General features: G+C 45.9%; 1 protein-coding gene across 1 annotated transcript in view; it reads left to right on the top strand.

Moving 5' to 3' along the window:
* The first annotated feature begins 5,658 nt into the window (after window positions 1-5,658).
* LOC137533153 (cholesterol 24-hydroxylase-like) overlaps window positions 5,659-22,749 on the top strand; it is an 87,699-nt gene continuing 70,608 nt past the window's right edge. The window contains exons 1-2 of the mRNA XM_068254365.1: window positions 5,659-5,835; window positions 22,554-22,631. Coding sequence (XP_068110466.1) covers window positions 5,699-5,835; window positions 22,554-22,631 — 215 coding nt within the window. The 5' untranslated portion in view covers window positions 5,659-5,698. The remainder of the gene's footprint in view (window positions 5,836-22,553; window positions 22,632-22,749) is intronic.

Consider the following 22,749-nt stretch of genomic DNA (forward strand, 5'->3'; position numbering starts at 1 on the left):
CTCTCCCAATGAATACCTTATCCCCCCTTGCTAGGATGCTCACCAGATTCTGACCACCCCAGCGTTCAGGTGGATCTTGCACAGTATATTTAAATTCACTTCACTGGTTTCTGTAAAGAGGAAAGATCTCCACATAGGGTAATACAGTTCATTCACAGTAAATTCCAAACACTGATTCCACCATGTGTTACTCAAAATCACCCTGTGATTGTGTCAATCCAACGTGCTGCAAATCACACTGCTCACCAGATGCAGCCCACCTCTGATCCTAGGTGGAAGTCACGCTTTATGTTATTGCCAGAAAAGCTTCACACTCCTAAATCCGATATTGCCCTATGTGGAGATTTATCTTTTGCAGGTCTGGAGAGCGCAGCAGCAACTTTTGAACTTAATACCCAGTGATTGGACTATCTGCAGCGAGCCCAGGAACTGTTATTTTGGTGATACAATTTGCGGGGAACTGTGGCGCAGTGTTAATTAATTGAACATTTCAGCAGAAAATAACGCAATGTGGGCAACATTTCACCAGAAAACGAGCACAATTTGGGCAACATTTTAGCAGAAAATAACGCAATGTGAGCGACATTTCAGCAGAAAATAACGCAATGTGGGCAACATTTTAGCAGAAAATAACGCAATGTGGCCAACATTTCAGCAGAAAATAACGCAATGTGGGCAACATTTCAGCAGAAAATAACGCAATGTTGCCAACATTTCAGCAGAAAATAACGCAATGTGGCCAACATTTCAGCAGAAAATATTGTAATGTGGGCAACATTTCAGCAGAAAATAACACAATGTGGGCAACATTTCAGCAGAAAATAATGCAGTGGGCAACATTTTAGCAGAAAATAACGCAGTGGGCAACATTTCAGCAGAAAATAACGCAGTGCGCAACATTTCAGCAGAAAATAATGTAATGTGGGCAACATTTCAGCAGAAAATAACACAATGTGGGCAACATTTCAGCAGAAAATAATGCATTGGGCAACATTTTAGCAGAAAATAAAGCAGTGCGCAACATTTTAGCAGAACATAACGCAATGTGGGCAACATTTCAGCAGAAAATAACGCAACGTGGGCAACATTTCAGCAGAAAATAACGCAATGTGGGCAACATTTCAGCAGAAAATAACACAATGTGGGCAACATTTCAGCAGAAAATACCGCAATGTTGGCAACATTTTAGTAGAAAATAACACAATTTGGGCAACATTTCACCTGCAAAAAAAGGAATTTACTCACCTGACAGAAGTCCCCTCTTCCGGCCTCTGGCGCGCAGCTCCCCGTACGATCTTCCTCCTGCAGTCTCCCGCGCTGAATTGAATAGCAGGTGTCACAGGAGCCCTGGTGGTCTGACCGCAAATGGCCTTCCAAACGGTACCAGCGCACGGATCGTGCGAACTCTGGTCGCAGTCAATGCGCAGGAACCGTTGGGACAAACCGCAGCCAAACCAGAAGGGAGCCTGTGAGATATGGGTAATTACAACCTTCACACTATTCCAGGGTATCTGCCACCACCACTGGTAGGGGCCAGTGGACCCGATTTACTGACTGACTGGTCCTGCGAATAAAAACGGTTAAAACACGCTGTATTCTGTCTAGCCAACAACAACAATAGTAGCGTCTCTCCAGAGATCTGAGTTCAGTTTCTGTGCATGCTGAATAGTAGGGTAGCTAGAACAACAACTGACGATAGCGTCGGTTTATTGAAAGCAATATAAATAATTAATATATACAGACAATTATTAAAATCAACAATTATTAAAACAGTAATAGCCAGTATGAAAAATAAAAGGGAGAAAATACTTAGGGTTTGTGGAAATATGTCCTTTTGTGGGAAAATCATCAAGTCCAAGCAAAACGGTTTCAAGTTCGCAAAGTTCTTTGTTCCAGAGATGAACTCCAAGTTCAGCAAGATTTAAAATCCAAACAAAATGGAGGATGTCCTTTGTTTCAATTCAGACAAGATGGCCGCTAGCCTTGTGTCCTCTGGCTAGCACCAGACAGCTCTGTACAGATGGAATGTGGAGGACTGCCTGAGGAGTTACTTCCAAAGACTTTTGAACAATGCCCACCTTTGGGTGGAGCCTCAAGTACAGCCCAGGGGTTGGACAGGGGCGGTGAGCCCCCTGGCTGGGTGCTCTCTGCCCACCAAATATGACATTTGTCATATCTCGGCTTACGCTTTCCTTACACACATGACCATCATATTTTCATATTTCTCAGACTAGGCCAGATCATATGATACCAACCTTGGGCATGTTTGCATGCCCGGTTAAAAAACAGTGGAATCCCCCGAATTCTGGTTATGCCAGTGGCCCCAATTTAATATCAAAATACTCACAAGATCCGGACCAGCAGAATGATATAACTTTCACATTCCTCACCTGAACGGTATTCCTTAAAGGAATACTTAAAGAGAAACTCCAACCAAGAATTGAACTTTTTCCCAATCAGTAGCTGATACCCCATTTTACATGAGAAAGACAATGATTTTCACAAACAGACCATCAGGGGGCGCTGTGTGACTGATTTTGTGCTGAAACCCCTCCCACAAGAGGCTCTGAATACCGCGGTACTGCTGGCAAACTGCCACAATGTAACAATGTTCAGAGACAGGAAATAGCTGTTATTAGCTGTCTGTAACAGACAGAGCAGCTAGAAACAGCTAAATAACCTGCCCACAGTAACAATGTCACCATGTAATAAATGTCAGAATGTGAATCTGGGAGAGGAAAGATTTTACAATGAGCAAACACTGACTAAATCATTTATACATAATTATGGTAAAAAATGAAGCACTTTTTTTACTACATTATTTTCACTGGAGTTCCTCTTTAAGGGAAACAAAAAAAATGACATTTACTCACCCGGGGCATCCCTCAGCCCCCTGAAGCTGGATGGTGCCCTCGCAGCCCCGCTCCGATCGTCCTGTCCCCGCCGGCGGCTACTTCCGGGTTCGGCGACAGCCGCCGACAGGCTGGGAACGTGGCTGATTTTCCGCGTTCCCACTCACTATATGCTGCTATAGCGTAGCTATATACGCTATAGCAGCATATAGCGAGTGGGAATGCGGAAAATCAGCCGCGCTCCCAGCCTGTCGGCGGCTGTCGCCGAACCCGGAAGTAGCCGCCGGCGGGGACAGGACGATCGGAGCGGGGCTGCGAGGGCACCATCCAGCTTAAGGGGGCTGAGGGATGCCCCGGGTGAGTAAATGTCATTTTTTTTGTTTCCCTTAAGTATTCCTTTAAATATGCACAGAACCATATACAACATTCATTTCTTCCTGCTTTTGGCTGCAGCCAGGATGCCCTGTATGAAAGGAACCCTATGGTTCCTGTAATTAGCATCTGAATGTGAAATCAGCTGGGACAAGCTTTCTGAACTCAAGAGTTTGTCCCTGCTCATTAGCATATCAAAAGAGCCATCCTGCAGTTAAGGTGATGCTATCTCTCTGCTGAGAAAAGACTGCAGACTCTCCTACACAATAAATCCCGATTCTATTGATCTGAAGCGCAATCGATTCAGAGAATCGAGTGCGATCGCTTTTTCTTCACGGGCGGTTCCAGGACGCGTCTGCGGCCCCGCAACCATCCGTGACAGCAGGGCTACGGGAAGATGGCGCCCGAAGCCCTGTACTGGAGACACAAATAGTCTCCAGTACAGGGCTTCAGATGCCATCTTCCCGTAGGCCTGCTCTGCCTGCCGGAAGACTATGCAGGCTGGAGTGGGGCTGCGGGCTATGAACTGGTGCGGCATCTATTAGACGCCGCGGCCAGTTCATGCAATAGTACGGTGGCCAGAGTCCCGAGGCCGGGACATCCCACTGCTAAAATCGGGACGTTTCCCAGGACCTCATGCAACCTGGGACAGGGGACCCCGAATCCGGGACCTGTCCCGGGTAAAGCGGGACGTATAGTCACCGTATGCATGGAGGAGACCCAGAGTGCTGGAGCAGGTAAACATTACTCCACTACCTGTCCTACTCTGCATGTGGGTAAGGAGATGGGGAAGGAGTGGCCCCCCACAGCCCATGGGCCCCCCAGCAGTTGCAGGAGCTATTGTTACGCTCCTGCTTGTACCCCTAAAATTGCAGGAGGCGTTGCATGTAGAAAATGGGGAGGGGGGGTTGAAGGAATTACAGACATACATGGGCCTTTTTGGAAATTATTATTACAGATAAAAAATTTGCAATTTTATTTGTTACTCTATTTTCACTACAGTCACACTTTAAAGGGAACCAGAGACGAAGCACCCTTGTGTATTTTACCATATATATCAGTAAGAACATTAGAGAAAACACTTACCATGCTCTCTGTTTAATCCTCACTGCTAAAAGTGTCTGTTATCAGCTGTAATAAGAATCCATTATAGCAGAGCCACAAGGGGGCAGGCTTGGGCTTGAAAAGACAACAGAGAAGACAGACTCAGCTATAATCTTTCCGTAGCAAAGCTAGACTGAGTGCTCAGTCGGGGATTCTTATCAGAGGTGATAACAGTCAGATTAAACAGAGAGGAATGAAACAAAGAGCAGATTAGGTGTTTACTGTCATGTTCCCACTGATTTATAAGGTAAAATACAAGAGGGTGCTTCATCTCTGGTTCTCTTTAAAGTGCACCTATACTGAGAGGGATATCGATGTTATGGTAAAAAAATACCAGTTGCTTGGCAGCCCTGCTGATCTCTTTAGCCACAGTAGTGGCTGATCACACACCTGAAACAAGCATGCAGCTAATCCAGTCTGACTTCAGTCAGAGCACCTGATCTGCATGCTTGTTCAGGGGCTGTGGCTATTAGAGACACAGGATCAGCAGGAGAGTCAGGCAACTGGTATTATTTTAAAAGGAAAAAGCCATACCCTTCTCAGTTTAGGTTCCCTTTAAAGAGACTCTGAAGCGAGTGTAAATTCACATTTTTAACTTTTATTAATGTTAAGCACTATAGCTAGTGCTAAACCGCCGCATCCCCGCGGCAAAACAAGGGGTTTATACCCCCCAAATCCCCTCTGCTAAATCCGGGGAGCGCTTCCTGCTTCAGGCAGAGCTTAGGGCGGTAGCTCTGCCTCTTAGCGCATCAATCCCCGCTGATCGCCGCCTCTCCCCGCCCTTCTCAATCTTCCTTCACTGAGAGGGGCGGGGAGAGGCGGAGATCCGCAGGCAGATTGACGCGCTAAGAGGCAGAGCTGCAGCTCAAAGCTCTGCCTCCCCGAGGAGCAAAATCCAGGACCAAGAAAGTCGTGGTTATTGTACAGGGGATTGGGGGGTATAAACCCCTCGTTTTGCTGCAGGGATGCAGAGTTTTAGCACTATCTATATTGCTTAACATTAATAAAAGTTAAAAACGTGAATTTAGACTCGCTTAAGAGTCTCTTTAAGAAATGAATAATAGAAGAATAAAACATTACCAAACAAAACTAGCAAACTGTAGAAGAGTTAAAGCTTGATCCTGCTAATAGAAATATGATGTGAGAATGCAGCACAACACTACAGTCTTATTCTTCCCTGCCCTGTATTCTCAGAGAGGCCCTAGCGTGACAGAGGCTGTGCTGGGAATGCAAGTTGAGTCGAGTTTCTTCCGGTCTGCCTATAGACGGCCCCTTGTTCTGCTCTAAACAGTCTGGCTGCTGTATTGTTACTGCACTGCAAAACTAATGTCAGTGTGAGCACATAGGTAGCTGCGCTCTCCCCAGTAACCATGACATTGTGGGCCTTCCTCCCCTGGATCATTGCTCTGCTGCTGGGCCTGGCTGTGGTCTGTTTCATCCTATACTGCGGATATATCCACTACCAGCACAAGAAGTATGATCACATTCCTGGACCCCCCAGAGAAAGGTGAGGCTAATGTTTACATGAATAGGATGCTGCTTACGGGTCTGTCACATGTTGTATTTGTTTTGTTCACCTCGTATTAGCATTCTCTCACCCATTCACTGCGACAATTTAGGCCTAGTTCACATGAAAAATCCCTAAGCGTAATCGCAGATGCTTATCGATTTTTGACGCGATCTTCAGTAGCGATGCCCAGCATGTGCCTAGCGATTTTCTATCCCACTTCACAACTGAGGAGTTTTACCCCTTGTGCACCAGAGCAATTTTCACCTTTTTGCTCTCCTTCAATTCATTTATCACTTTATCTCTACTTATCACAATGAAATGAACTATATCTTGTTTTTTTCCATCACCAATTAGGCTTTTTTTGGGTGGTACATTATGCCAAGAATTATTTCATTCTATGTTTTTAATGGGAAAATAAGAAAAAATTGGAAAAAAAATCCCTATTTTTCAGTTTTTGGCCATGATAGTTTTTAAATAATGCATGCTTCCGTAGTTAAAATCCACGTAATTTATTAGCCCATTTGTACTGGTTATTACACCATTTAAATTACCGTATAACCCTATCACAATGTCTGGCGCCAATATTGTATTTGGAAACAAAGGTGCATATTTTCAGTTTTGCATCCATCCCTAATAACAAGCCCATCATTTATAAAGTAACAGTAATATAAAGTAACAGTAATATACCCTCTTGACATACATATTAAAAAAAGTTCAGTCCCTAAGAAAACTATGTATTTTTTCTAATTGTATTTTATTATATTTATTTTTTTTTACAAAAAAAATATGTTGGTAACTATTGGGGAGTGTGGGAGGTAAGGGGTTAATTTAAAATGTAAAAATAGGTCTTTGCATTTAAAAAAATGCTTTTAGATGTAGTTTTACTATTTGGCCACAAGATGGCCTCAGTCATTTTTTTAATGCATCCTGTAAGCAAAATATGTACGCTTACAGGAAGTGTACTGAGGATGGCAAACTTTTATTTTTTAGAATGATCGCGCAGCTTCTTATAGAAGCCACCGATCATTGCTACGGGGACTTAGATCAATGAATGGGAATTGTTTTCCCATTCACTGATCTGTGGGCGAACGGGCAGCGGCATGAACGAGCGCACAAATGAGCGGGAGCGTGCACAGCGGTGGTGGCAGTGGGGGTACGTATATTTACTCCCCTGGGCAATTAAATTAAGTTTAAAGGGGAGTAGATATACTGAACAGAAGCTGTGAAGTGGTCATAGCTCCCAACTGTCCCTCTTTTGGAGGGACAGTGCCTCTTTGGGGACCCTGTCCCTCTGTCTTTCTTTCCTCCTAATTTGTCCTTTATTCAGGACTTTGTCCCTCTTTCTATGTAAATATATATATTTCTCTACTAAAAAATGTGTTTGATTGACTCTAAACTTTATTCCTATCTTTCAACCTCCCTGGCGGTAAGCCCGACCTCAGGTCCCGATCGCCACCGCTCCGCGCCAATTCGCCGCTACCCGCCGCGCCGCCGCCCCCCCAACCCCTTGCGCAGCTTGGCCTATCAGCGCCAGGCAGCGCTGAGGGGTGAATCGGGACTCCCGGTGACGTCACGACGTCGATGACTTCGATAACGATCGTCGCCATGGCGACGGGGGAAACCAACAGGAACTGTTCTGAACGGGATTTCCTGTTTGTGCCGATCGGAGGGGATATGCCACTGCACAGCGGCTATCATGTAGCTAGCGCTGCCCCCTGGCGGTTTTAATAGACTATTACTAATTTTTAAATGTTAATATGAAGGAAAATGAACCTGGATAGAGAGGACCAGTGTGGTTTGAATTATAAAACAACATATTTTTCTTATGAAATCTTTATGGTATGTGTGATTAGGGGTGTGAAAGGGGTGTGATCAGGGCTGTGGCAGGGGCATGGCTTAAGGCCCCGTTTACACTTAACCACTTGCCGACCAGGGCTGTATTGGCTGATCTGTGCTGCGTGGGCTCTCCAGCCCGCAGCACAGATCAGTATTATGCCAGGGCGATCAGACTTCCCCCCCCCCTTTTTTCCCCACTAGGGGGATGTCCTGCCGGGGGGTCGCATCGCCGCCGGCCATCTGCGTTTTGCGGGGGGGTGCTCCTCAAAGCCCCCCTCCGCAGCCATTTCCGCCCTCTGTCTCCTTACCTCCCTCCCTCCCTCTCTCCGTAATGCGCAGGACGGAGTTCCGTCCTGCGCATTGAAGGATAGGCTTCCGCCTATCAGATGCCGGTGATCCCCGGCCAATCAGAGGCCGGGGATCGCCGATCTGCCTTACGGCACTGCTGCGCAGCAGCGCCGTATGATGTAAACAGCGGGGATTTCTTCCCCGCATGTTTACATTTTGCCGGCGAGCCACGATCGGCGGCTCTCCGGCTGTTCACGGAGACACCCTCCGTGAACTGACATGGAAAGGCCGCTCGATCGAGCGGCCGTTTCCATTGTAACCCGCAGACGACCAGTTTACGCCGATCGGCGTTAGCTGGTCGTCAAGAGGTTAATCAGTTGCTCTCAGGGACAACTGATTTTCAAAGTATTGCCCATGATTTCCTATGGCCCCGTTCACACTTTAACTGAAATCTTTTTCACAATGCACTACTATGGAGAAGAAAAAAAAATGTGTACCAACTGATTAAGTGTAAGCCCCGGTTCACATTAGCGTTCCCTGTCCGGATTTTCCTGATCTGATCCGGACCGTATACTGTACAAATGGAACGTACGTTCCGCATAGCAATGCAAAGTCTATGCGGACGTTCACACGTGTCCGTTCCGTACAGTACGGAGCCGAACCGGATCCGGACACTTTTCCAACATGCGCTATTTTTTGGGTCCGGATCTCCGGCCCACACACCCGGACCGGAGCCGGACCTGAGCCTGACAGCACCATCCGGAACACAGAAACCAATGGGAAATGGAAGGCACAGAACACACTGCCTACAAAAACCTGACGTTGTACCCCACTTCCTATGCGTATCCAAGCGGCCATTTCGGATGGGGACACATGGGCCAAGCATGTCTGGAGTGGAGCAGCAGTGACAGACGTGCTGGAGCTGTTTGGCAGAATGTCGGAGGTGGAGGTGAGGCCTACAGCGGAGGAACCTGATTCTACAGGTGCACCAGGTGCACCTTCTGCTGACCCCAACATTTTTTTATTTAAATTTCACTATTTTTTGCCCACGGATCCGGATGGCAGCCTGATGCATGCCTGATACAAACGGACCGGATCTGGATCGGATCCGGATCGGAACCATACAGTTATGATCAGGATCAGGTCCTGATCCGATCAGGATCTGGTCCGTTTACTTGCCAAAACGCAAGTGTGAACAAGGCCTAAACGGGGCCATAGTGACCCTCTTTCTCATCTTAAAAAGTTGGGAAATTAATGTCTAGTGAGTTTGGAGTGTTTGTGTTTAGCAATTTTGTAATTCTTGTGGCTAAACAGGAAGTACTCTTTGACCTGGAAGTGAACAGCTTTTTGGCCAGTGAAAATCACTCTGTTCAACTCCAAAAGGCTGCAGGACTTGCCTATCTGTTTGGGAAAAAAATCCCATGGCTCTGGTGTGAACTAGCACATAGAAAGACATTAGCTAAGCGATTTTCAAAACTCGAGTGTTTTTGAAAGCGCTCAGAAATTATCATGGTGTGAACTAGACTTTATTAGACTATTTTCATACTGTTGTGTTGCACTGGACAATAAATTAGCAAATGTAATGCAATTGTATTATGATGATACGTTCACAACGGCTTGTTAGCAGTACATTGCGGCAGAGTCCGGCAGAAAAACGCAAAACATACTTTTCATGTACTATATGCTTCGCTGTCTGTACCACATTGCCCATGCAATGCATGATGCAACTTTTTCCCTCTGTGGCATTCCAATACTGTTTTTACAGTATATACAATGCAATGCCCCAGTCAGGGCCGTAACTAGACTTGAAGCAACACATTGTAACGCCTCCTTTATATTTGTGTGTAAAGACGGACCAGAGAGGAGAGACACATTCGGCTGTGCATTGTAGGCACTGGCACTACGCTTACCTCCCTCTGCTTCTTCCAAGACAGCATCCTCCCTGCTGGCCTGCAGCATCTGATCCCCAGGATGCCGGGTATGTGCTGCACCGGCGTCCCCTTCACTCACCCGCTCTCAGCAGATTAGTGATGGGATCACCAGCCACATGTGAAGTCCTGCTTCCTCTATGATTACAGCGGCGCCTCATCTGTCTCAGCAGCATGTAACAGGTCACATGAGCAACATTTCTTTCTACTGCATCTACTAGATCATTAATAAATAAATTGAAGCGCACTGGATCCAGTACCGGCCCCCTGTGGGACCCCACTGCTAACAGTCACCCATTTTGAATAAGATCCATTGACCACAACTCTTTGTTTTCTGTCCATTAGCCAGTTCCCTATCCATGAACACAGACTCTTCCCGAGTCCTTGCATCCTCAATGTTTGCACCAGACTTCTGTGGGGAACAGTATTGAAGACCTTAGCAAAGTCCAAGTATATCACATCTACAGCATTCCCAATATCCACATTAGCATTCACTACCTCATAAAAGCTGAGCATGTTAGTCAAACAGGACCTGTCTATAGTAAACCCATGCTGATGCTGAGAAATAAGATTATTTTCTACTATGAAGTCTTGTATAGTATCTCTTAGTAACCCCTCAAATAGTTTGCACACAACTGATGTTAAGCTTACAGGTGTATAATTTCCCGGATCTGATTTTTTACCCATCTTAAATAATGGGCTGTACGTGTTGCACATATGCTGAAAGTATAGTTAATAATTCCAATGTGCGAAGGGAGCGGGCTGGGTGAAATCAGAAGTGCGTTTATTGAACATTTTCTGTAATGAACAAGCACATGTCTTTATCAGTCTGGATTTACAGGATTGTGACAGTATTTAGGGATGAGCGTAATGACCTAATTACGATTTCGCGAAATTTCGCGTAATTAGTGTAATTACGATTATGGCCGTAAGTACATAATCGTAATGAAGAAGGATTTCGCGAAATTTCACGTAAGCGTAATTTTCGCGTAATTTTCGCATTACAATGGTTATTTGTTTATGCCGTAATTTCGCATTAAACGCTACCATAATTTCGCGTTAAACCGTAACGCTCCGTATAATATAAAAAAGCCGCCGACTTTAAGGGTTAATAGCAAAGCCCCCTTAAATGCTAAGAGCCTCAAATTTGGAGAATATATTAAGGAGATCAGGAGGAATAAGAGGAAAAATTTTTTTTTCAAAAAGAGCTTATAGTTTTTGAGAAAATCGATGTTAAAGTTTCAAAGTAAAAATGTATACATTTAAAAACCCGCCGACTTTAACGGTTAATAGCAAAGCCTGCTTAAAGTTTAGGAACACCAAATTCCTAGGGTATATTAAGGGGATCAGTGGGAATAAGAGGAAAATTTTTTTTTTCAAAAAGACCTTATAGTTTTTGAGAAAATCGATTTTTAAGTTTCAAGGTCAAAAATGTCTTTTAAATGCGGAAAATGTCAGTTTTTTTTGCACAGGTAACAATATTGTATTATTTTCATAGATTCCCCCAAGTGGGAAGAGTTTTACTTACTTCGTTCTGAGTGTGGGAAATATAAAAAAAAAAACGACGTGGGGTCCCAGACCTCTTTAACCCCTTGTCCCCCATGCAGGCTGGGATAGCCAGAATGCGGAGCACCGGCCGCGTGGGGCTCCGCACCCTGACTATACCAGCCCGCATGGTCCATGGATTGGGGGGTCTCGGAAGGGGAGGGGCAGCCAAGCTTTCCCCTCCCCCTCCGAGCCCTTGTCCAATCCAAGGACAAGGGGCTCTTCTCCACCTCCGATGGGCGGTGGAGGTGGAGGCCGCGATTTCCTGGGTGGGGGGTTCATGGTGGAATCTGGGAGTCCCCTTTAAAAAGGGGTCCCCCAGATGCCCACCCCCCCTCCCAGGAGAAATGAGTATAGAGGTACTTGTACCTCTTACTCATTTCCTTTAAGAGTTAAAAGTAAATAAACACACAAACACATAGAAAAAGTATTTTAATTGAACAAAAAACATAACCACGAAAAAAGTCCTTTAATATTCTTAATTAACCATTAATACTTACCTGTCCCTTTAAATAAATGATCCCACGCAATATCCTCGGAAATGTTCTATCAGTTACAATGTAACAAAGTTATTACAATGTAACAACTTTGTTACATTGTAACTACGCCGCACCCGACGTCACTCGCCGCCGCCGCCGCGTCTGTGCTGCAGGACCCGAGAGAGCTCTGAGCTATATAGCTCAGAGCTCTGAGAAGCATCTTTGTATTTGGGCTCCATGGAGCCCCATTGGTCCTTAGCAGACTTCTGATTTGAAGGAACCCCATTGGTCATAGAACATTTCCGAGGATATTGCGTGGGATCATTTATTTAAAGGGACAGGTAAGTATTAATGGTTAATTAAGAATATTAAAGGACTTTTTTCGTGGTTATGTTTTTTGTTCAATTAAAATACTTTTTCTATGTGTTTGTGTGTTTATTTACTTTTAACTCTTAATGGAAATGAGTAAGAGGTACAAGTACCTCTATACTCATTTCTCCTGAGAGGGGGGGTGGGCATCTGGGGGACCCTTTTTTAAAGGGGACTCCCAGATTCCACCATGAACCCCCCACCCAGGAAATTGCGGCCTCCACCTCCACCGCCCATCGGAGGTGGAGAAGAGCCCCTTGTCCTTGGATTGGACAAGGGCTCGGAGGGGGAGGGGAAAGCTTGGCTGCCCCTCCCCTTCCGAGACCCCCCAATCCATGGACCATGCGGGCTGGTATAGTCAGGGTGCGGAGCCCCACGCGGCCGGTGCTCCGCATTCTGGCTATCCCAGCCTGCATGGGGGACAAGGGGTTAAAGAGGTCTGGGAGGGGGGACCCCACGTCGTTTTTTTTTTATATTTCCCACACTCAGAACGAAGTAAGTAAAACTCTTCCCACTTGGGGGAATCTATGAAAATAATACAATATTGTTACCTGTGCAAAAAAAACGGACATTTTCCGCATTTAAAAGACATTTTTGACCTTGAAACTTAAAAATCGATTTTCTCAAAAACTATAAGGTCTTTTTGAAAAAAAAATTTTTCCTCTTATTCCCACTGATCCCCTTAATATACCCTAGGAATTTGGTGTTCCTAAACTTTAAGCAGGCTTTGCTATTAACCGTTAAAGTCGGCGGGTTTTTAAATGTATACATTTTTACTTTGAAACTTTAACATCGATTTTCTCAAAAACTATAAGCTCTTTTTGAAAAAAAAATTTTCCTCTTATTCCTCCTGATCTCCTTAATATATTCTCCAAATTTGAGGCTCTTAGCATTTAAGGGGGCTTTGCTATTAACCCTTAAAGTCGGCGGCTTTTTTATATTATACGGAGCGTTACGGTTTAACGCGAAATTACGGTAGCGTTTAATGCGAAATTACGGCATGAACGAAACGCGAAATTTCGCGTTGAAAATTACGCTTACGGTATTTTCAATTACGATTTTAATGGCAATTTCGCTACGCTAATTTCGCATCGTAATCGCAAATTTCGCATGCGTAATTATAGTAATGCGAAATTACGAAAATTTCAGCTCAACTCTAATCCTATTATTACATATGAATACACATCTATATTCATCAATACATTCTCAATAACAAGTATAACTTTCCTATAAGAGACATTAACCATATAACATGTGCAACCGCTCTATGATTACTTAATCGGCATCACAGTAAGCAAACAGTGCATTATAACTCATACAGACACATCAGCTCCCTATAGCAATCACATCCACTATACAGTAGCACCAAGTGACCCATCAGTATATTTCACTCACAAGTGTGTGGGGTTTATGTACACCCACTGCATCACCAGCAGCCTTGGCTGATTACAGGAATGTCATCTGAATCATTTTACCCTGTTTAGAGCCCTTAATATGTGTTTTCTTACCTGTAATGAACAAGCACATGTCTTTATCAGTCTGGAGTTACAGGATTGTGACAGTATATCCTGTCCTCCCAGGAACTAAAGATCGGTGTGTTATGTTCCTCCCTTGCAGTGCTTTGTCATAAGGTCTTAACACTCTGCTGCCATCTAATGGTGATTTACTAAAGGGTCATGAATTGTTTCCTGATATAGCTGGCATTATCTTGGATTGCTGAGACTGGCAATGCTATATATATTAGTTTATTTTTATGGGGTGCCTATTTTTGACATATTTTACATACGCCAATCTACCGGAACACTGCCAGTTGAAAGAGAGTCACTTCTATGTTTTGAAAAGTTACTGACCAGTTTATATTTTCATTTTGTTATTATACATTTTATTAAAAAGAACTCGAAGGAGATTAAAATCCTCCTGGAGACCACTGCCACTGCCCGGGGCCTTCTTTAACCTCCTCAGTGGTATGCCCGACACTGTGTCAGGCTTACCGCTTGCTGGCCTCAGGAGTCCCCCATGCATAATTAATGTGATCCAATGGCTGCAAGACCTTTAGCTAGCACTAGGCTAGCTAGTACAAGTGTCCAGCTTCCCCCCGATTGCCTGTGATCCCCCCCCCCCCCCGATCCCTCTGTTGATACATTACCTGGCCTCAGAGGCGGGACAAGGTCCTTCAGCACCCAAGGCTGAGACAGCAAAGTGCGCCCCTCCATCCCTTCCACCCCAGCCATCACACACTGATTGCTATTAGACTAATAGGTGCCCCAGGGCTCCTAACCTCCCCAACACCTTAATCTCTAGTTATCTGGCTTGCAGTCACTGTCATGTATCCCCTTTTCTTATTTCTTTCTGCTTCAAACACAATTGTGAATGACAGCTGAATGGATTGTGCGCCCCCTCCTACACTGCGCCCTGAGGCTGGAGCCTCTCCAGCCTCTGCCTCGGCCCGGCCCTGCCTGGCCTGGATCCAGCAATCGGCACAGCCTCCACGCACAGCTCCGGTCTCTTTATGGCAAGGATCGGGTTTGCGCATGACGTCATGACGTTGGCGGGGAGACTGCGCCGATTGTTGGAGCCAGGCTGGGTAATGTATAAACGGGGGATCGGCGAGTGTCGGACACCTGTACTAGCTAGCCTAGTGCTAGCTAAAGCTTTTACAGCCATTTGATTAATTAATTAACCGTGTGACACAAACTGGCAAAACCTCCTGAGCGGTGTAACGCTCAGGAGGTTAAGATTACAACCAAACTCCATTTTAGAATGGTCGTGCCTGCGCAGTAGCAAGGAGCCTCTCATGTGCAAGCAGGTTAAGGTTACTGTTCAGACATGGGCATACTTATGCAGGAGCAAACACAGCGGGATGAGCGGCCATGCGAACATATCCAATAAGCTCTTGTTGAATATGTCCCGGGGGTCTCCGCATAGCAAAGATGGGGGCCAGGAGGATGTAGGAAGCCTCTGAAGGATCCAGAGGCTTCTGCCTTCTTAGGTAAGTATATAATTTTTTACTTGAATCCACTTTAAATCAGACCAGTGAGGAGCAGACCTACCATGAAGCCACCTGAAGCACATGATTCAAGCAGCAAAATCGAAGGGGTGGCCAGTTTGGGCCACCTGGCACCTGCCTCCTCTCCACTCTCCCTCCCACTTTCCTGGCACACACACTACCCTCCTCATCCACGCATCCCCGATTCCCCATCCTCAATTGACTGGTGGCACCTGCCGCAACCAATCACGTGGGGGTGCTGGCACCAGATCAGTCAATCACAGCTGCCCGCTGCTCCTTTTGCCAACTGGTCTTGTGGGCGGGACCACGGCACCACCATTGGGCCAATCACTGCAGTCAATCAATAGCAGTGACATCTGAAAGGTCACTACTAGAGATGGCCCGAACCTCTGATTTTCGGTTCGCCAACCGGGTTCGCGAACTTCAGCGAAAGGTTCGGTTCACACGTGTCCCCCAGAGTCGTTTGTCGCAGCAGGAAAGCAGAGCAGGGAGGCTGCAGATATTGCTTCTGCCAGCACCCGCTCTGCAAGAACGGCAGAATTCCCTGCCGCAACGAACGACTCTGGGGGACACGCGTGTCCCACGCCAGCTGCCCATAAGAGAAAGAGAGAGAGGCGGGGGGAGGAGAGAGAGGCAGAGAAAAAGCCGGCGGCTTCATCTGCTACATTGCCGCCGGCTTCATTTCCTGAAATTAGCTAAGTTGTGATAAATTTGCCCGCTGCGCTGCGGCCAGAAGATACATTAATGTTACAGGAATCATTCCATTTCTCACATTGGCCGCAGCGCAGCGGCCACTTCGCACATTGGCCGGCCAGAACCCGAAGTGGCAGGCCAGAACTAGAAGTGGCCAAACTTCGGGTTCTGGCCGTAACATATACATCAATCAGGGAGTGTAATTAGAGTACTGCTTTACACTGACAGACCAAACTCACTGTGTAACGCACCACACACAGCTGTTTGTGTAGTGACGGCCGTGCTGGACTGATGCGCACCATGGCGAGAGTGCAGGCCATGGCGGTTTTCAAGCCCATATGGTCAGGCTGAGGTAGCTGAATGACAGAACAACAGTGACTGAGTGTCCAGCTGATCGAATTTGGTCTGTCCACAATGCAGGGGCCCCAACCGTCCCGTTTTCGCCGGGACCGTCACGGGTTGGGGGAGGGGTCCCGCTGTCCCGGGATAGCCCCCCTTGTGTCCCGGCAGGCAGCAGAGGAGGCAGCGGAGGAAAGAAAAGGATTGAGGCGCCAGCCGTGGCTGTGGTGTGCTGGATGCGGTTCAAGCTTGTCCCCCCTCCCTCCGAATGTGCCCCCCAGTGTCCCCCTGTATGGCGAGATACGAGCGCAGCAGAGCGGCAGTCTTACCATCTTCCTCGCGTACTGGCATCTCTTGCTTCCAACTACTTCCTGTGACATCACAGGAAGCGGAGAAGACGAGATGCCCATATGCGACGAGGAATGGTAAGACTGCCGCTCTGCTGCGCTCGTATCTCGCCATACAGGGGGACACTGGGGGGCACATTCGGAGGGAGGGGGGACAAGCTTGACCCGCATCCCGCACACCACAGCCGCGGCCGGCGCCTCGATCCTTCTTTTTACCTCCACACCCATGGGCACCCTCACCCTTCTCCCCACCATTCAGATAATTGGCTACAATGTGCCTGCTGACTGTGATGTAGAGGGTCAAAGTTGACCCTAATGGTGCACTATGGGGGCGAACCGAACTCCTGGAAAAGTTCGCCTTAATTGGCGAACACAAACCACCGGAAGTTCGCCTGGAACCATTCGCCAGCGAAGCGTTCGGGCTATCTCTAGTCACTACTACTGATTGAAGGCAGTGATTGGCCCAATGACGTTGCAGTGGCGGCGCATCCTCCAAAGTTTGATTCAAGAAGCAGAAAGCCAAGAACTGGCCCTGAGACCAGTTACAGCATTGTACTTAAAATATTTTAAAGCAAACTTGAAGTGAAAATAAACTCAAGAGATCATTAACTGTATGTGTAGTCGCAACAGTATCCAAAGCTTTCAATGTGTCTCATCTATCTATATATCTATATATGTAATAAAGTAAGTGCCTCAACCTTTGAGCAAGAAGAAGAAGTACTTTGCATGAGAAAATTTATGCGTGCTCAAACACCAAGTTTAAGGCCTCTTTTCCACGGACTGTTGAGCTGTGTGCTCAGCAAGCAGTTACCAGGCAGCAGTGAGCAGTTACCAGGCAGCAGTAAGCAGTTACCAGGCAGCAGCAAGCTGTTACCAGGCAGCAGCAAGCTGTTACCAGGCAGTAGTGAGCAGTTGTAAGAGTTTGAGAGGCATTTTACTGCCTATCAACTGTCCGTGGAAAAGAGGCCTACCCTAGCAAGTCTGGCTTTGCAAATCTAGCCTAATTGGCTAATCATGAGGCAATGCTCATGCAAATTTGCTTTTGCATGCCAAACTATGCAGGGTCAAAAAACCAATACCGCAAAGCGGTCGCCCTGCTACATGCCAGTGATGAGCGAAAATGCAAAAATTTGTTTCGACAAATTTTTACCGAATTTTCGCCTAATTTCGTTTTGACCGGCAAATTTTCCATCTAATTTTTTTGCGTTAGTTTTCGCCTAATGCCAGTCATTTTCGCGTTACTTTCGCGTATTATTGCGGACATTTTCCGCATAAGGGCATTAGAGTCCGCATTCAGAGAAGTTTCTTGCGCATTATTGCGGACATTTTTCCGTATAAACATCCGCATAGGCTGAATTTCCATGCGGATTATTGTGGACATTTTTCCGCATAAGGGCATAAGCATCCTGCAATTTGCAGGAACGGATCTTTTGCAGGAACAGATCTTTTGCAGATACTGATCTGTTGCATGTGTACAGCATCTTTGTGTGCAGCATCTTGCAAAGATTTCTATCTGATGGGGAGTTCAGCTCCATAGAATAGACTGTGTAGAGTATGGCTCTCATACTACATGGAAGGGGGCAAAATTGGTCTGTGATCTTTGATTTTCCAAAGACTTTTATCTGATGTGTGTACCCACCTTTATTCTTCTTGCTTCAAGGTTGAGGCACGTACTCTATTACATAGATAGAAGATGCGGCGTATGCTACGACGCGGGTCGGCTAGTATACTTAATATTCTCAATTTAAAGAGAAACTGTAACCAAGAATTGAACTTCATCTCAATCAGTAGCTGATACCCCCTTTCCCATGAGAAATCTTTTCCTTTTCACAAACGGATCATCAGGGGGCTCTGTATGGCTGATATTGTGGTGAAACCCCTCCCACAGTGTGATGTCAGCACCATGGTTTTTTGGCATCACAATGTGGGAACCTTGTGCATTGTGGAAAATAACTGCTGTTTACAGCTGTTTCCAACTGCCAAAAAAAAGCAAGCATCATCTCCTTCCACTGACATCACCTGCCAGCAGTAAAAATGTCACCATGTGATTAATGGCAGAATGTAAATCAGGGAGAGGGAAGATTTTACAATGGGCAAACTCTGACTAATTCATTAATACTGTAACGATCGGTGTAACACAGAGAGAATCTGATTATTGGTGATCTGCAGTATCACCAAAAATACAGATATATACCTGATTATTGATGATCTGCAGAATCACTGATAATACAGATATATCACTAACCTCTGGACACCTGAGTGATATGAGTGTTTGGTACAACAGTAATACTTTGAGGAAAGTCCCTGGAGAGCAGGTACAAAGGCAGTAAGGAATACTGCACTAGAGAACCAAGACCTTCCAGTAGCCTGAGAATCTCCAAGGGGTGGAGTCAGGCTGGGAGTAGGAAGGAGGACCAGAGAGTGAGTGACACCAATGGGTGGATGTCACTGACTGATCTGGGAACTATCTCTAAACTGGGGAGATAGCTCTCGAGGTCGGGCAAGCCAGGTCGGCAACACACAGTCAGATAAAGTACAAAGACAGGAGGCTGATTCGGTAATCCTAAAGCACGCAGGGTTTGGCAACAGAGTATCAGATTAGCGAAGTACCAAATCAGTGATCAGAAGATTGGTCAGGAAAGCAGAAGGTCATAACAGATAATATACAATGCCTAGTCTTGGGTGTGAGCTCCGTGATCATCAACACCCTGGAACTAGTCTGACATATAACAGGATGGTAACAAAAATCCCTAGTCTTGGGTGTGAGCTCCATGATCATCAACACCCTGGAACTAGTCTGAAGTATAACAGAATGGTAAATACAGATTCTGACAAAAGGTCTGAGTGCTTTCACGTAGTGATCGCAACGGCAGACAACCAGAGACTGACCAGCACCCAGTATATATAGCACAGCGCTCTCCAGCGCCTCCCCTAAGTGCTGGACCAATGGGAACTGGTACAAGCGTCAGCTGACCGGCCTGGTCAGCTGATTCCCTTCTGGTTGTCATAAAAGTTCTGCCTCTCAGCGCGCGCGCGCATCCTTCTGAACCTGTGTGGACTATCAGTCCCAGCCACGCCAGACATATGTTGTATACCACCCACCGCGCTGGACGCGGAACCAGCCGCACCGCTATAAGGGCATGCGGCGGTTTCTCCCCGCGTTCGGCCATACTAACAGATGTAGGCCTACGCGTGCAAACCGCTGCGTTGGACGCGGAATCAGCCGCCTTGTTCTGAGCACATGCGGCGGCTTTTCCGCGTTTTCTCACAAATACATAATTATTGTAAAAATGAAGTACTTTTTTATTACATTATTTTCACTGGAGTTCCACTGGAGTTACATTTTTACTCTGGAGTATAGTATAAACAGTGTCCATGTCAGTGTGACAAAAAAATCTGACCCATTCGGCTCTTAACAAAAAGAAATGATTAGGATTTAGGCTTTTCAGTACCCTCTTGTTGTTAAGATTGTTTGCTTAGGTAAATGAAAGCGTTCTTTTTCAAATTACATTTCTGTGGCTTTATTATATATGGTGGATTTTGCCTAGTTACAGTATATAATTTGGGATGGTATACACACAGTGTGCATTAGGTAGCCACAGATATGCTTGTTTCTGGTTTTATTCAGACAATACTGCAGCCAAATAAATCAGCAGGGGCTGCCAGGCAACTAGTATTGTTTAAAGAGAACCCGAGGCGGGTATTTTGAATCTTAAGAGAACACAGAGGCATGTCCTGTGCATAATCACATGCTTCTGGGTCTCACTATATCCACCTCTAGTCCCCCCCCCCTCCCCCGGGGTCTGCTGTGCCCCCTGAAAAAAGCACTAGGCTAGCGACAGTCTCCTTGTCGCTAGCCTTTTATTTACCTGCAGCCTGTCATTCAGTCAGCACTCCCCTGCCTTTGTCCCCACCTCTGTCCCCGCCTCCGTGAGCTTCCTCTAATCGGAAGCTAAGCCGCAACCCAGGAGGTTCCTCCCAGATCGTGGCTTAGCTTCCGATTGGAGGAAGCTCACGGAGGCGGGTAGCGGTGGGGACAGAGGCGAGGGAGCGCTGATTGAATGACAGTCAGCAGGTAAATAGAAGGCTAGTGACAAGGAGATTGTCGCTAGCTGGGCACTTTTTACAGGGGGAACAGCAGACAGACCGGGGGGGGGGGGGGGGGGGGGACTAGAGGCGGCAATAGCAAGACACAGAGGCATGTGATTATGCACAGGACATGCCTCTGTGTCCTCTTAAGATTCAAAATACCTGCCTCAAGTTCTCCTTAAAGAGAAATAAATATGGCAGCCTCCATATTCTTCTCACTGCGGTTGTCCTTTAAAGAACAACTATCAAAGAAACAGTTTTTCTGTAAACCCCAGATATCTATAGAGCTTTTAGCCAGAAATATTAAAATGCTTTTCTGACGTTTCTCAGCTCAGCCTGTGTGAAAAAATAGTTACATTCAGTTGACATAAACAAAGTTAATTTTGTCGGCAACAGGGTGAGGGATAGGCAAAGCTGAACTGTAAACAGGCTGAAAACTGTTTACTGTACACTGCGTAGCTATATTTCTGCTTAATATAATTCTGAACACATTTTACTCACAGTATTTAGAGCCAGTGAATATTGTTTCTGTATGCTGGATACAGTCCTCCATAGACTATAGTAATGCCCACAGTGAACACTGTTCTGTCTAAATGTCATATTTTCTTCTCATAAGATATGAAAATACGAAGAAAAGCCTTTGTATTGCTATTTGCTAGTAAATACTGGGAATATATGTGGCATTCAGAAATTTAGTTAACTTTGATAGTTGTCCTTTAAGTGCAAAAAAAAAGCAAAGCTTTCCCATATTTATGTCTTCACTGGTACCTTTAGGTAATTGTAAACATTCTTTGTAGCCTCCTAAACCTGTCCAGCTGTTTTTTTCCTTTGGTACTGAGTAATTTATATCACTGGTTAGCTTAGCTTGGAGAAAATGTAATAGGTGTTTTTCCCCGGGATAATGTCAGCCAGTACTGTATATGTATGAATGAGGGTGTATTTGAGTCAGGCATGCATGATTTTTAAACCTCAGCGGACTAGGCAGATTTCAGCAACTTCCCACGATGATGAGCGCTCCCTGATCCAACTTTCTGGTGGCAAGTATCACGTGACGGCACACAACAGACGCGATGAGAGTTCAAGAGATTGCGGGAGTCATCAAAGATCTCAAAGATCCGATCCACCATGACGGTCATTATTGCATACAAGTGTTGTAAGCATAATCGCGTGCCTGTATCCACGTCGCAAAAATTACATAGTGTGTATGGGCCTTTACATGCCTAGGACTAGTGCATGACTTCCTGCTATCTATAAAACTGTGATGCATAAATAATCAAATTTTGAATGCGCTTTTTTTGTTTGTTGTTGTCTCAAAGGCTAGGGAGAAAAGGGGGTGGGGGGTTTAGCCTTTTCACAGAAGGAGCCTTTGGTACTGATTGTGGAAGCGAGTTCCATAGACTAGGGGCTGGGCTGTATGGGAGAATGGCACCCAGGCATGTTGTTAGGGGGTGAGACCCGGGGCTTTAGTCCTGAAACTCCGCCCACTGTACCCCGTATGTCAAGGCACAAAGTGCCCATCACAGTGCCCTGGTCCATTACCATGGCGCTGGCAGTGCTCTCTGGAGCTGGCACCCCTTTAATAGGCTTCCAGGAACCGGGCCTTGTCTCTCGCCGTGGCAGATGGCACCAAATGTTTTTAAGTGGATTCTGGGAGTGATTTGTCTTATTTGCAGGGCAGAGGATGCGTGGAGCGGCATATAGTTCCAGTAGATTTACCAACTTTTACAAACTCATATATGAGGAACCATGGTTGGCCATCTTATTTACATAACATAAAATCTGTTCTCCCTTTCAGCTTCATCTTTGGACATTCCCGCATACTGATGAAGCATATGAAGAACAATGGTCTTGTCTATGACTTATTTTTAGATTGGTAAGTTGTGAATTGATCATCTTCCTTCATAGTGGAAATATATGCAGGAAATCAAGGAATCAAGGACTGCATTTAGTGCGAACTGCTCAGATGCATTGTGGACTTTGGAACTGGCGCT

The sequence above is a fragment of the Hyperolius riggenbachi genome, chromosome 9 (assembly GCF_040937935.1).
Source record: "Hyperolius riggenbachi isolate aHypRig1 chromosome 9, aHypRig1.pri, whole genome shotgun sequence".
NCBI classification, from domain to species: Eukaryota; Metazoa; Chordata; class Amphibia; order Anura; family Hyperoliidae; genus Hyperolius; species Hyperolius riggenbachi.